The sequence below is a fragment of the Molossus molossus genome, unplaced genomic scaffold, assembly GCF_014108415.1.
Source record: "Molossus molossus isolate mMolMol1 unplaced genomic scaffold, mMolMol1.p scaffold_m16_p_18, whole genome shotgun sequence".
Lineage (NCBI taxonomy): Eukaryota > Metazoa > Chordata > Mammalia > Chiroptera > Molossidae > Molossus > Molossus molossus.
This window is the reverse complement of record NW_023425353.1, coordinates 25,418,459-25,432,975: the sequence shown is the minus strand read 5'-3', so window position 1 is coordinate 25,432,975 and position 14,517 is coordinate 25,418,459. Positions and strand designations below refer to the sequence as shown.

General features: G+C 47.0%; 1 protein-coding gene across 1 annotated transcript in view; it reads right to left on the bottom strand.

Annotated features, from left to right (window-relative positions):
- Positions 1 to 14,517, bottom strand: part of IRAK2 (interleukin 1 receptor associated kinase 2) — a 71,284-nt gene that overhangs the window by 35,416 nt on the left and 21,351 nt on the right. Inside the window, exon 3 of the mRNA XM_036267227.1 lies at positions 142 to 288. Coding sequence (XP_036123120.1) covers positions 142 to 288 — 147 coding nt within the window. The remainder of the gene's footprint in view (positions 1 to 141; positions 289 to 14,517) is intronic.

The window sequence follows — 14,517 nt, the reverse complement described above, 5'->3', positions numbered from 1 at the left end:
TGCAGTGACCTTGTCCTTAATTTTACCATCCCCACTGTTGTTTCTAATTTTTTGCTATTGTATACTGAGCTGAATATCCTTATAGATAAATCATTTCCTTACATTTTTTTAAATAAAAAAATTTAATTTAATTTAAAATACCTGGACCCAGAGAGGCAGCTGGGCTCATGGGCTGCCCTTTCTTCTGTTCGTCCTCAGTGCCTCTTACAGAAGCTGCCCAGGGCCTTCCTGGCTTCACAGCACTCGGGAAGTCTGGGACAGAAGACTTGATTCCAGAAACGGGTTTCCCTGAAACAGGGTGGAATGGAAGAAAGTTACTATCATTCAGTGAAGTGGAATAGCCATCCAGAGGCTGGCCTAGTCCAGGCTCTGCCTCGAATTCACAGTGTGCCCCAGCGAGTTCTTTCCTTCTTTGAGCCTCGGCCTCTCCGTCTGTAAAATGTAGGGGTTGGACAGGACAATCTCCTGTGATCATCCAGCTCTGACATTCTGAGTCAGAACACCTGGCTTCTAATCCTACTAGCTGTGCCCTGGCCAGGTGGCTCAGTTGGTTGAAGCGTCACCCCATACACCAAGAGATTATGGGTTTGATTCTCGTTCAGGGCACATACCTAGGTTTCAGGGTTTGATGGGGTGTGTGTGAGAGGCAACCGATCCATGTCTCTTTCTCTCTCTCTCTCTCTCTCTCTCTCTCTCTCTCTCTCTGTCTCTCTTCCTTCCTCTCTCTTGAGTGAGGATTTTTTTAAAATGTAATCCTACTAGCTGTGTGATCTTAGACTCTTAGACAAGTCACTTTCATTCCCAGAGCCTGTTTCCTCACCTATGAAATGGAGACAATGGTAGTGTCTGCTTGCCTGTCTCACAGACTGTCGGGAGGGGAATATGAGAACACACACATGAAAAGGCTCTATAAACCGTACATTTCCCTGAACATGTGGGAAAGTTAATAATATCTATCTTGCTAAGTCCCTAGTTGAGCCCCTAAATATAAAAGTTCTGGCTAGTCCTACAGCTTCCCCTTCCACAAGTTGTGGAAACATATTTGTCCTTCCCTGTTTTATAGATGGAAACTCTGAAAATAGCAGCTATGTCAACTGTGTACCAACTGTGGCATACCCAGGTCCAACTTTGCATATATCAAATCCTCACAAGGATTTTCTATTTCAGCCCTCTTAGAGATGAGGAAACGGAGGCCTGAGCAGGTTAAGTGGCTTCCCCAAGCTCACACAGCCTGGGCAGACAGGGCTGGCCAAAAGAGCCTGGGTGGAGGTCACCTGCCTTCTGGAGAGTAATCACTTCCCCTTTGTATCGATTTGGGAAACTCCAAGTACTGCAAGGGTGTGTGTACACTGGCCTCCACCCAGCGTCTCAGAGCCTGCTCTATGGGAAGCAGCCTCCTCCAAGCCATTTCTCCCAGTCAGCCACTGTCTCCAGCTCGGCCAGATCCCTCCAGGCTGCATCCTACTAAAATACAGATCTGGCCTCATCACTTATCATCCAGATAAGGAACACACTCTTCACCTGACTCCTCATGTCTCTCCATTGCCTCCCAGGTCAAATCCAAATTCTACAGCCTTGTATTCAAGGCCCCTCATTCTGGTGGTTTACGGCAGATCCAATTTGAGAACCACAAAAATGGGGGCATTAGAGTCCCAGGGAAGGCTTCCGACTTGCTGACTCACACATGCATCATCAGGTGGGGCTGGGACAAACCGCCTCCAGCCTTTCAGTCCCCAGTAGCACTCATTCCAGCAGGTAAACTGTGTCTCTCTCTAAACAAAACTCAGTTACCATGGAGCCGAGCACTTCAAACACAAGCTTTGGGACTAGAACAATATTAATGATGCCTAATGCATGGCACTACACTTGTATGGCACCAAGCAGATTTATTTGACTTTCAGAACAATCTCTGCTGGTTAATTATCTGCATTATTATATTGTTGTTGTTGGGTTTTTTTGAGCAGGTGAAGGCTTCCAGAGGCAGAATAATTTCTCCCTAAATGAAACAGCTGATAAGATTCAAACTTAGGCCCAGTTTGGCTCAGCAGTTAGAGTGTCAGCCCGTGGACCAGTGAGTCTTGAGTTCGATTCCAGTCAAGGGCATGTACCTCGGTTGCGGTTCGTCCCCAGCCCTGGTTGGTCGTGCAGGTGGCAGCCACTTGATGTGTCCCTTTCACATTGATGTTTCTCTCTCTCTCTCCCTCTCTCTTCCTCCCACACTATCTGAACAAAAAATGGAAAAATGTCCTCAAGTGAGGATAAAAAAATAAATAAAGATATAATAAAAATAAATAAATTAATTAATTAATTTAAAAAGTTTCAAACCTAGGGCTGGTTTCACTGTCCCCTCCCCTTGGTTAGGGCAGAACTACTCAAATACCAAGGTCATTACCATCGCCTGCAGATGGCACTGCCTCTGGGCCCCACCTGCTGAAAAGCAGGACAACAGGGTGGGAACTTGTGAAGAAAGGGTAGAGAGAGTCCACAGAAGTAACAAGAAGGCTGACCGGGGGATAAAAAGTGACTTTTTCCTTTACTGTCACTGATATATTCTTCTTTCAAGAAAAACTATCTTAGAGAAGAAGTAGCAGAGCTTAGTGGTTTAGAATTCAGGTCTTGGAACAGAAACCAGTTTCATCACTTCCCAGCGTGTTTACTCGGGATAACTTTCTTGAGAACTAAGACACTGCGTGTCAATGGCTTAGCTCAAAACACAGGAACTTCATTATTGTTGTTGTTGCTCATAACTATTTTAAGTGTGCAGTTCAGTGGCAATGAGTACATTCACGCTGTTGTGCAACCGTCACCACCACCCACCTCCAGAGTTTTGTGCATCTTCCAAAACAGACCTCTGTCCCCATCAAACACTAACTCCCCAGCCCCTTCCCCAGCCCCTGGCAACCACAATCCTACTTTCTGTCTCAATGAATTTGACTCCTCATTAAAATTCTTTTTTTAGTAAGTGAGGTTATATTTTATTTTATTCACCACATAATACTTGCACCTCTTCCTCCACAAGGGGTTTCACAGGTTGTTAAGTAAAACAGTTAATTAGTAACTAATTTACCATTATAGCCATCAAAGGTCTGAGAAACTGTCTCATAAACCAAGTCTTGGGAGGTATTATAAAGAACTCCTGGCCCTGGCTAGTGTGGTTCAGTTGGCTGAGCATCAACCGAGAGGTCACAGGTTCAATTCCTAGTCAGAGCACATGCCCGGTTTGCAGGTCGAATCCCTGGTAGGGGGGCATGCAGGAGGCAGCCAATCGATGTTTCTCTCTCTAAAATCAATTTTAAAACAGATACATATTTTTTTCATCTTTTTTCTCTTTTAAAGAGATAGAAACATTGATGAGAGAGAGCATCGATTGGCCACCTCCCGCATGTCCCCGCACTGGGGAATGGGCTCACAACCTGGGCATGGATTCCCTGACCAGGAATCAAACCAGCGGCCTCTCGGTACATGGGTCATTGCTCAACCACTGAGCCACACCAGCCGGGCTAACACAAGAACTCCTGGATGCTTGAACAACCAATCTGTCTGCTGGTTACTGACAACTCCTGAGTATCTTCTAAGTGAATATCAATGGTTTTGTTTTCATCTCTGTATCTGATTATTTCATGAGCAAAGTCATAGGTGGGTTTGACAGGGACAAACGCATGAACTTTTTTCCTAGTACCCATTCTCAAAATAATGCTTGTTAGTGTTCTTACACCGCATCATTTGGTGGGTTTCAGCTCCCAAATTAAACTATAAGCTGCTTGAGGGATAGAACTGTGCCTTTCACCTCTCTTGAATGCCTCTCAGTGTCCAGAACAGTGCCCAGCCCAGAGCAGGTGCTCAAGAAATGGTGGTTGGTGGTGATGGTCATGGTTGGAAGTGAGAGGGTGGCTGCATCTCCACATGTGGGTCTCTCTTTGGTCACTACCAACATGCCAGACCTTACATGGAGTCTGGGAGGCAGTGGGCCTTAGGACCACTCCTGTCCTTCTCTGGAGCGGTTTCCTCACTGCTCCGGGGGCTGCCGCCACGCACGACCGGAGTGCGCAGCAGCTGGACTTACTCATTTACATTTTTAACTTGTGTGCTTTTTTCACACTTGAATAATAACTAAAAAGATATTATGTGGCCCTGGCCAGTTTGGTTCAGCAGTTAGAGTGTTTGCCCGTAGTCATGGGTTCGATTCTGGTCAAGGGCACATACCTCAGTTGCAATTCAGTCCCGGCCCTGGTCGGGTCATGCAGGAGGCAACCAATCGGTGTGTCCCTCTCACGTTGATGTTTCTCTCTTTCTCTACCTCCCTCCCACTTTGTCTGAAGATAAATGTAAAAATATCCTCAGGTGAGGATTAAAACAAAGATGTTATGCCCTGGCTGGTTTGGCTCAGCGGTTGGAGTGTCAGCCTGTGGACCAGAGTCCCGAGTTTGGTTCTCGCTAGGAGCACATACCAAAAAAAAAAGATGTTATGTGTACGTCCATTGACATGGAAAGGTGTTAATATATTGAATGACCAAAAAGAGGATATATATGTTACCAGCTTTTTGGTAAAATATGTGTAAAAGTAGAGAAGACTTCTACATATGAAGAGAAAAAAGAGCCTGAAGAACATACACAAAATGTTAACAATGCTTATTTCTAGGTGGTGTAATTATCAGTAAATGTATATGGTGGGTTTGAAAAGGTTTTTGTTTTTCAGTTTATTCACATTGTAGAATTTTTCAACAGTGATCATGGATTAGTTGCATAGAAAAGTAGGTTTCTTAAGAAAAAAAGCAGTAAGCAAGCTAATTAAATGAATGGAACTGAGTCTTCTGAACTAGAGTGACTAAAAACTATGCCCTGGAAAATCCACCTGGCCCAGATTAGTAAGCAGGTGATCACTACATTCAGATCCAACTCACTTCTGGTTTTTGCCGCTCGGTGCCTAATGTGTACTTGATATTTAGCAAGGAAAGAAACTGAGACTCGGGGAAGTGAGGAGACCTGCCTGAGGGAGAAAGCAAAACAAAGGGCATTGAGGCAGGAAGGTGGGATCCCCTCCCAGAACCAAGGCTGTGGTCCCTGGAGAACACACACCTCATGTCTCCTTACCGGGGGTCCTCAGGCATCTCAGGACATCCGTGGATATGCCACCCTCTCCTACTCCCATCAGGCAGAGACCCTTCTGGCTGAAACTGAGAGCCCAGAAGCGGCCCTGCAGGCAGAACTCCTGGAATCAGACGTCTCTGTCTCGGGGTAACACCGCTGCCTTCCACAGGCAGGGAGAGCCCAGTCCCTTGTACAAAATGCAACAGCGAAATAACACCGGTGGTGAATCCATGAGCTGCCTGTTCCCAGGGTGCTACAGATGTGGACACTGTGCCCCTGCCCCAAGAAGGGGCCATCCCATGCCACTCAGTGTCCTTATCTTCCCTGCCCACCACCCTCTGGCTTAGGAGATGGCCTTTTTCCCAGCACCCTCCCTCCATAAACTGCCTAGGGTAGGATCCCATGTTCCTCAAAAGGCCACATTAGTGGCATCCTCAGGACATCTGTGTATAAGTCAAAAGGCAGAGGTGGCTCCTGAGTGCGAGATCAGCCCCAGCCTGGCCCCAGCTCCCCTCCCCACCCCACCCCCGTGCTGGCCGTCCTGCTGGTGAAGGGGACCGCACACTGCCGTTTCCTGCAGAGCCAGGTCACGAAGGTAGGAGCTGCTGCCAGCTGTATCAGCTTCCTACAGGTCCCACCTGCACCCCTAACTGCTGTGGCCCCCGAAGAAGCACCTTCCCCTGTCAGAGTCTGTCCCCACATCAGCCAGCCAGGGGTAAGGGTAACCATCCTGGCCTGAACTAACCCCAGTGTCCCATTACTGACACCGCACAGGTCTTTGCTCCTCAGCCAAGACACACCGGGCAGGAACACTGAGGCTTCTGCCCATTTACAGCTGACCTCTATGGCCTCCACCCATGTAGAATATAAAAGGCTTTATTATGTTTTCATCCTACGGAGAGTCCAGTTTTTCTCGTTTTCCTTGTTCTTTCTCAGGGTCATGCAGTGGCCTCCAGCTGACACAGTGGTCATGGGCAAGCCTGCAGGAGTAGGGGGACTCCCAGGAGAGAACAGCCCTGCGGCACCGGCTGGGGCTACAGCCTGTGGCGGAGCCTGTGAACACCTTTTGGACAGACAAGTCACACTTCGAGGGCCACACCCACAGAGTTCAGCCGACAAGAACCCCACCTCAGTCCTGAAGCAACAATCTGACGACAGGCTCTGGTTTCCTGTAAAACCCCCATGTCGGCATGCTGTGGGTTCTCGGATGTCTTTTAGACAATAAATAAGATGTTCAAGCATCTTCATTTCTACTCGGGCGTTGCCGACACCTGATCTGAGTTGGAAGGTACAGAGCAGGTCTCTTCTTGCGTCTTTTCCCACCACCAAACCAGCAGAGGGAGAAAGTGTGGGTTCTGTGCCCTTCATGCCTGGAAACCTGGTCTCTGATAGCGGAGCAGATACAACATCCACTCTGTCAGTGTGGTACACCAGGGTGCCATGGAAATAAAAAAAGAACCGAGGGCAGGACAGGATGAAGGAGGCCAAAGTGTTCATGAGAGAGGGTGGTGATGAGCTCCCAGTCTCACTGTGAGTTTCCGGACAGTGAAGGCCAAGCCAGTTATATGAGCACTATGACTTCCAGGACAACATTCTTTTTCCCCTGGGATGAGAGTCTCAAAAAGATTCCACACAAAATTGATTCCACAGGGTGATCAAATCCAAAAATATAAATTGTGATGAAAAAAAATAGAACTGAGGTGCCTTGGCCGGTGTGGCTCAGTTGGCTGGAGCATTGTCCCATGCACCGAAAGGTCCTGGGTTCCATTCCCCATCATGGCACATACCCAGTTCCCAGTCAGGGTGTGTATGGAAGGCAGCCAATCGATGTTTCTCTCTCACATTGATGTTTCTTTCTCTCTCCCTCTCGCTTCCTCTCTCTCTAAAATCAATGAGAGTATGTCCTCAGGTGAGGATTAAAAAAAAAAAAAGTAGAACCAACACCCTAGTTGGGTAGCTCAGTTGGTCAAAGCATCATCCTGATTTGCCAAGGTTGCGGGTTCAATCCCAGGTCAGGCACATACAAGAAGCAACCAGTGAATGCATAAATAAGGGGAACAACAAATCGATGTTTCTCTCTCCCCACCGTTCCACTCTCTCTCTCCAAAATCAATCAATAAGCCTTGGCGCAGCGGTTAGAACATCGGCCCGAGGACTGAAAGGGTCTTGGGTTCAACTCTGGTCAAGGGCACATATCTAGGTTGCAGGTTTGCTCCCTGGCCCTAGTCAGGGTTGTGCAGGAGGCAATCAATCAATGTGTATCTCACATTGATGTCTCTCTCTCTCTCTCTCCCCCACCCCCCACCCCCTTTCTACTCTATCTAAAAATCAATGGAAAAAATATCCTCGGGTGAGGATTAACAAAAAATACAATAAATCAATAAATACAAAATTTTAAAAAGAACAAAGTGTGGGGAAGCTCCCATTCCTAGATCCAGCCTCTAAGATTCCTAGCTGTGTCCAAGAACAAATTTTTTAATCCTGAGCTTCATTTGTATTTTCTATAGAGCCAAAATAAAAATATACGACTGGCCCGGCTGTTGTGGCTCAGTGGTTGAGTGTCGACCCATGCACCAAAAGGTTGCCGATTTGATTCCCGGTCAGGGCATATGCCCAGGTTGTAGGCCCGATCCCCAGTGAGGTGCATGCAGGAGGCAGCCAATTGATGTTCTCTCATCAATGTTTCTCTCTCTCTCCCCCTCTCCCTTCCTCTCTCTCTAAAATCAATAAAGAAAAAAAATGTAATATATATATATATATATATGTATGTATGTGTGTATATATATACACACACACACACATACACGACTGTCCCAGGACTTAGTGGGACAAGATATATAAAGCAGCTGGCCCAAGGCCAAGGCACAAACTTATGGTCATCCTCTGTCCTGTCTCCCTGCCCAATGGCACAAAAAAAGAACCTCTGATCCCCAAGTTAGGGTCTCTGACAGAAGCATTTAGGGTAGATGACTATTTTCAACACTTCTATTTTTGTTGTTGTTGTTAATCCTCACCTGAGGATACTTTTCCATTAATTTTTAGATAGACTAGAAGGGAGAGAGGAACAAGAGGAGAGAGAGAGAGAAACATCAGTGTGAGAGAGACACATTGATTGGCTGCCTACCACATGACCCCAACTGGGGCTGGGGACTGACCCTGCAACCCAGGTATGTGCCCTTGACCAGAAATCTAACCTGCAACCCTTCAGTCCGTGGGCTGACACTCTAACCACTGAGCCAAATCAGCCAGGGCAACACTTCCAACATTTTAAACCCTCTAACGGAAAACTGTGACTCTGTGAGCAGTGGCGAGGTCTCAAAAGGCACATGGCTGTGGGGCAGCATAATACAGGAGCCAGCTAGAGGAGAGGTGGGACCTGCTGGTGCCTGCCTGTGCCATTGGCAGCCAGCCTTGTCACACACAGTGGACAGGCAACCAGGGTTCTTCTCCATGCCAGACCCCCAGGGACAGGGAGAGGATGCCAGTATAGAAGTAGCAGTTTTGGTGGCTGTAGTACTGAGGGGTTGACTGTTCTTAGACCAACTATATCAGAGTCTGGATGTTTCTGAAAGTTCCTTAGGTAATAGGGTTGAGTTTCAGGTACCAGGGGGACAAAGGTGGGGGAGCAGAAGCATATCTCTGTGCCCCCTTCAAGGTTCACAGGAGGTGGCGGGCCTGATTTCTTTTCCTCTCTGCTTCGTATTTTCAGGATATCCCACACTCTCTAAGGAGCAACCAAATGAACTCACAGCATTCAGCATGCTTCCACCCAGTCATGCAGGCCAGTCAGGCTTGCTGGCAAGGCAACCTTTCCTGGTCTCACCTGACAAATGACATGAGGAACTGTAGCCCTGCCCCAGAGAGTTGCCATGAGGATAAATAAGGAAGTGCGCAACAGTTATAAGCTGTTGGTATTACTCACCATTGTTATATCATCATCCCTAACTTAGGCTGGGCTTTGTCCTAAGTGCTTTTCTATACGCATGGCTTGTTTAACTCAGGTAACAGCCCTGCAGAATGGTCCAATTACCCTCTCTGCTTTATACCTCAATAAAGGGAAACCTAGAATAGTTATTCATATTTTGTTTCTTTATGCCCCACTTCCTTCAACTAAAAGGCTTATACATGGTGGGCCCTTGGCAGAGGGGTTTGGGGTCTCCTTCCTGGCCACCCGTGGACATTTAACACAGTAGCAAATCCAGGCCCCACACACGTGAGCAGAGGGGACTCTAGCTGCTGACAAGGTCTTTCCTCTGTGGGCACACTCTGGAAATCCCCCATCCTTCACAGCCCTCAAGTTAAACAGTGATGTAATATCTGTACATTTGCTTTTCTTCTTCAGCTGATTCAGATGGATTCCTTCTAGAACAAATGAAAGTGGTTCAGCCATAACTAAAGAACCCCGGTGCTGGCTGGCCACACGTAGCTTTCTGGGCCCTTTCTTTTCCTTTCCTAATCCCTGGACCTGACCCTCCTGGGCATCCAAAGTGCACCCCACCCCCAAAACACCCCCCCGACTCAAAACTCCCAATTCAAACTAAACACAAAATTAGACAAATCTGAGGGCATGATCTGTTTTCCTAATGTATCCCCCCCCCCACTGGTTCTCCAGTAGATCTGTACTGCAACAGCTGCTAAAATGACTCATCCTTCCTCATTCATTCATTTGTTATGTTAGAGACTGGGGATGTCATTAGTTGTCAAAACTCACATGATCCTGACATTAAGTTAGCTAAACAAGAGATATCTAATTATAAACTGGGATGAGTTCTATGCAGAAAACAAACTTGAGGAGAAAGGGGCACCTGACAGACTTACTTATATAGGGTGGCCAGGGAGGCTTCTGTGGACAGGTATCATTTAAGCACAGACCCAAAAGATGAAAAGAATGAGTTATGAGAAGAATGCAAGGGAGCGGGGGAGGGACTAGCATTCTAAGGAGAGGGAATAGCATATTCAAAGGTCCTGAAGCAGAAAATAATTTGGTGTATTCCTGAGATGAAGGATGACCCTAGTGGCTGAGCTGAAGGAATGAGAGGGAAAGTGGCAGATATAAGGTGAAAGAGCTAGGCAAGGGTTAGACTATGTGAGACTTTGTAGGCCATGGTTAGGTAGAACTTTTTTTTTTCTTTTATTGATTTTTAGAGAGAAAGGAAGGGAGAGGGAGAGAGAGATGGAAACGTCGATGAGGGAGAATATTGACTGGCTGCCCCCTGAATGCCCCCCACTGGGGATCTGGCCCACAACCTGGGCATGTGCCCCAACTGAGAATCGAACTGGCGACCTCTTGGTGCATGGGTCAATGCTCAACCACTGAGCCACATGAGCCGGGCTGGTTAGGTAAAATTTTATCACAACCCCCCTTGAATTGAGGTAACCTGTAGCTGAGACTGTGCTTACCAAATAACCATTTGCTCCCTCTAGTACCCCAGCCTCCCTTGCAATTAGAGTGGGCCACGTGACTGGTTCTGACCAATGAATTTTAAGTGGAAATGTTATAGTCACTTCTAGACAAAGCAATCAAGAGCTGGTGCACCTCTTCCACCCCTCCCTTCCCCTGTCACAGTGACCCTGGAAGCCATGTATTCCAAATGACATAGCCAGCAACAGGAATGCACCAGGCAGGAGCAGACTTTGAGAAATCAATCTTTGTTGTGTTGAACAACTAAGATTTCAGGATTTATTTATCTGTGACTACAACATAGCCTAGCCTACCCTGATTAATGGATAATCTCAATGTGTGTCTAAAACTTGCATCCCAGAGGAGCCTACTTACAACAGCTTAGCACAGAGCAGGAGTTCAGTGAACGACAGTTCCTTCCCTCCAGCTCCTACCCTCCTCTCTAGAACAATGGGGACAAGTTTAGATGTACAGCACATGCCCCTCTGTTCATTCTCACACTATCCCTAAGAATCCCATAGTGATTAAAGCCTCACTTTTTCCCAATGGAATAACTAATGAGTGGAAGGAAAGTCAGGGGACCTGTCCTAAACCACACAGCCATAACTTTATAGAGAAACCTTACCATCTCTTACGCTCTGAAGCCTCCCAGTTTACCAAAAAAAAGTAGACCGGGCAAAATCTACCAAATAACCATTTCTCAGAGGGGAAATGGGACTTGATGCCATCTAGTGACCTACCCCATCAGGGGTTAAGGTGCGGTGAACCCTAGTTCCCACCCCAGACCCTTACTTACTAGCTATGTGGCTTTGGGAATGTTTCTCAATCTCTGGGCGTGTATCTTTATTATAAAATGGGGATAACAAGATTTGTGAGATAAGATGTTTGCCTGACATATATTAGATGCTAAATTCAAGTTATGACTAGAACCCAGATATGCTGACTCCTAACCTGGGAGGTCCTGGCCCAACACAGTGCCACCTCCAGTGGTCAGTCCCCAGTGGCCCTAGGGTCTGACTCCTATCCATGTTTTATTGTTCCCTGGTAGTTGGAAAGGGGAAGGTGTTGGTAAAGCTTCCAAGAGAGCAAACACACGGGCTCTGTCGAGCTCTTGTAACAGTTCAGCTTCTTCGGGCTAGAAAGAGTTCATTCTCTTCTGTTTCACTTTAGGTAGCAGCCCAAAATTCCCCACTCAATGAGAGCTCAGCTCCAGGAAGGAAATGACTTAGGATGAGATGCCAAACCAAAAGCTAATAACTTGCACAACCAAGAGACTACACAAAAATTGAGAAACTCAAGACTCTCAGGAGGATGGTAACAGCAGATGAGAGGATAAACCTTGGTCACCTCCCAAATCCTTTCAGATTTCAGAAGCTCCTTGCTTTCCTACTTAGCTGATACCTGGAACCACCCAGGCCCCCATTCCACACAGTGACCAGAACAGCGGGATATTCCCCAGGTACAAGCCCTCCAAAATCTTCCCTTGGCTCCTGGTGAAAGCAAATTTGACCACAGCCTGTGAAACTCTGGTGACCTGACCCTACCCCCTCCCCAGTCTTAGCCCACCAGCCCCCCATTGTCCTCTAGCTGTGGGAGGACACCATGGCCTCTCTTTGGGTCCTCAAACATCACTCCTTCCTACCTCCAGGCCTGTGCACCTGCTGCCCCCTTTGCCTAAAAATGCCTGTGTGTCCCCTCACTTTGCTGGCCCACTCCTTCCAGTGGAGCCTTCAGTTTCACTTCCTCGGAGAAGCTTCCTGTGATGAGATCTTCCCCTCTACCTAGCTGCCCACCCACCTACACTTCTCCTTTGAGCACTCCCTGTGGTTGGCTATGTGTCTCCATATTATCATCCACACTAGACTGCAAGCTCCTTGAGGTCTGGGATCTTGTCTATATTTTCATTGCTGTGTCCCCAGTGCCCAGCACATAGCGGGCACTCAATAAATATTTCTTTAGTTCATTATTAAGTCTCTTGCCCAGCTCTGTGTATCTAACTCCCTCTGGGGAGGAACGAGGGAGAGCTTCACCTCACAGGGGAGGCACGCCTGGTTCTAGTCTCCATGCTCAGAGCTAGAGCCATCCGATCTCAGCCATCAACAGGCTCAGCTCTTATGCCTGCTTTTGGCAGCATTTAACTAGCTCCACAGCTCGGCAGTGATGGCAGACTAACCGTCTTTAGCTGGAAGCCACAGCTCTGACACTTTGGCCTCTCCCTTGATTCCTGCTCCTAAGCCCCCAAGATGATGGCACACAGGCTCTGAAGCCCAGTTCATTGGCCCCCCTAGTCTGGAAAAGTCTCTCTAGGATGAGGACTCTTGTGTTTTAAGTTCCAGGGTGATGGTTGGCCCTAAGCCCTGGGGTCAGATTTTTCTAATGCTGAATGCTGGCCTGACTCCATAAATGCTGCACCTGATCCCCTCACTCAGATCCCCTGAGCTGCCCAGCAATTTCACCATGGTCACCATTTCACTAGAATAGTGAGTCCCACAGTGTGTTAGTTCCATGGGAATATTAATAAGTATCATATGAAAAGGGAGTTCCATGGTCAAATATAAATGGAAAACACTGGCCCAAATAGGTTTCTTTGCTACAGGACTTATCAAAGCTTTAACATGCCGGTATACATTGTGAATCTCTAAAGGTAGGGGGCACTGATAAAGCATACAAGATTTTCCAAGTTTAGTTATTCGTGAACCCTTCGTTTGCAGGGGTTGTGTTGCTGGAGCACTCTGCTAAGGCACATGTTTGGGAAATGCTACTCTAGACTATGACGTGCCCTGCAGATGACCTATACATGCGGTGCTTCCCCCATCATAAGACATCTCCAATCACAACCCAAAGGCAGGATTCTCCTTTAGATCCTGACCCAGAAACTGGGGCTTCATCCAAAACCCAGCTCTTCCCTGTGGGCTAAGCAGAAACTGGAGATGTGATGATATCCATAGCAGACTACTTCATAACTGGCTTTGCTACGAGTTGGGAAGTGAAATGGAAAGGAGAGGGTAGGGAAGGGCAAGGGAGCAAACATCTTCCTGTTACAGAGTAGAGCATCAAGAGGCGTTGCCGAGGGCTGATGGAAAAAGAACTAGAAATGCAAGGATATGTGTCAAAAGTTGCAAAAGCAGCCCTGGCCAGTGTAGCTCAGTTGGTTGGGCATTGTCCTGTGCACCAAGAGGTTGCTGGTTCAGTTCCTTGGTCAGGGCACATGCCCGGGCTGCAGGCTCAATCCCCAATAGGATACATGTAGGAGGCAGATGACTGATGTTTCTCTCATCGTCAATGTTTTGCTCCCTTTCCCTTCCTCTCTTCTCTCTCTAAAATCAATAAAAACATTTTTTGTTCAGTTGCAAAAACAATCTATAGAGGAACTAAAAATTGTGATATAAATGTATTAGGAGGAAGAGGTAGGAAACGTGTCTATAAACCAAATCCTCTTCTAGGAAGTTTGTGAATGTTTAAATTGATAAATATTAAAAAGAACATTATAAGCACAGTATTTAGAGACAGTATAAACATGGTAGAGAATATCCATTCTCTTTGTCTTCCTACATTCAGGAAGTTTCAGCTAGACATACAGCTGCCTGGCTAAAAACTACATTTCTTGGCTCCTTTGCAGCTAATTATGGTCATGTGAGCAAGTTCTAGCCAACGGAATCTAGTGAAGTGGTAAGTGCATCTTCTAGATCGTACCCTTAAAAGAAAAGTGTCCTCCCCGTCCTGCTGGCTGGAATCCGCAAATGGCAGAAGCAGGAGCAAGTATCTCAAACTATAAGATGGAAGCCACATGTTCAGGACAGCAGAATAACAGAAAAAAAGCCTGAATCCCTGACACTGTGAATCCACCATATCAGCCTTGGATGGCCAACACACACACTACTACCTGAAAGAAACACTCTTTTAGTTTAAGCTACTGTTATTGGCCTTTCTTATCACGGCCAAACCAATATAATAACAAACACAGAATTTGGTGCCCAGGAGTGGAGCCCCAAGCAGCAAGGATCCAGGCACTGCAGACTGGAAAGCTC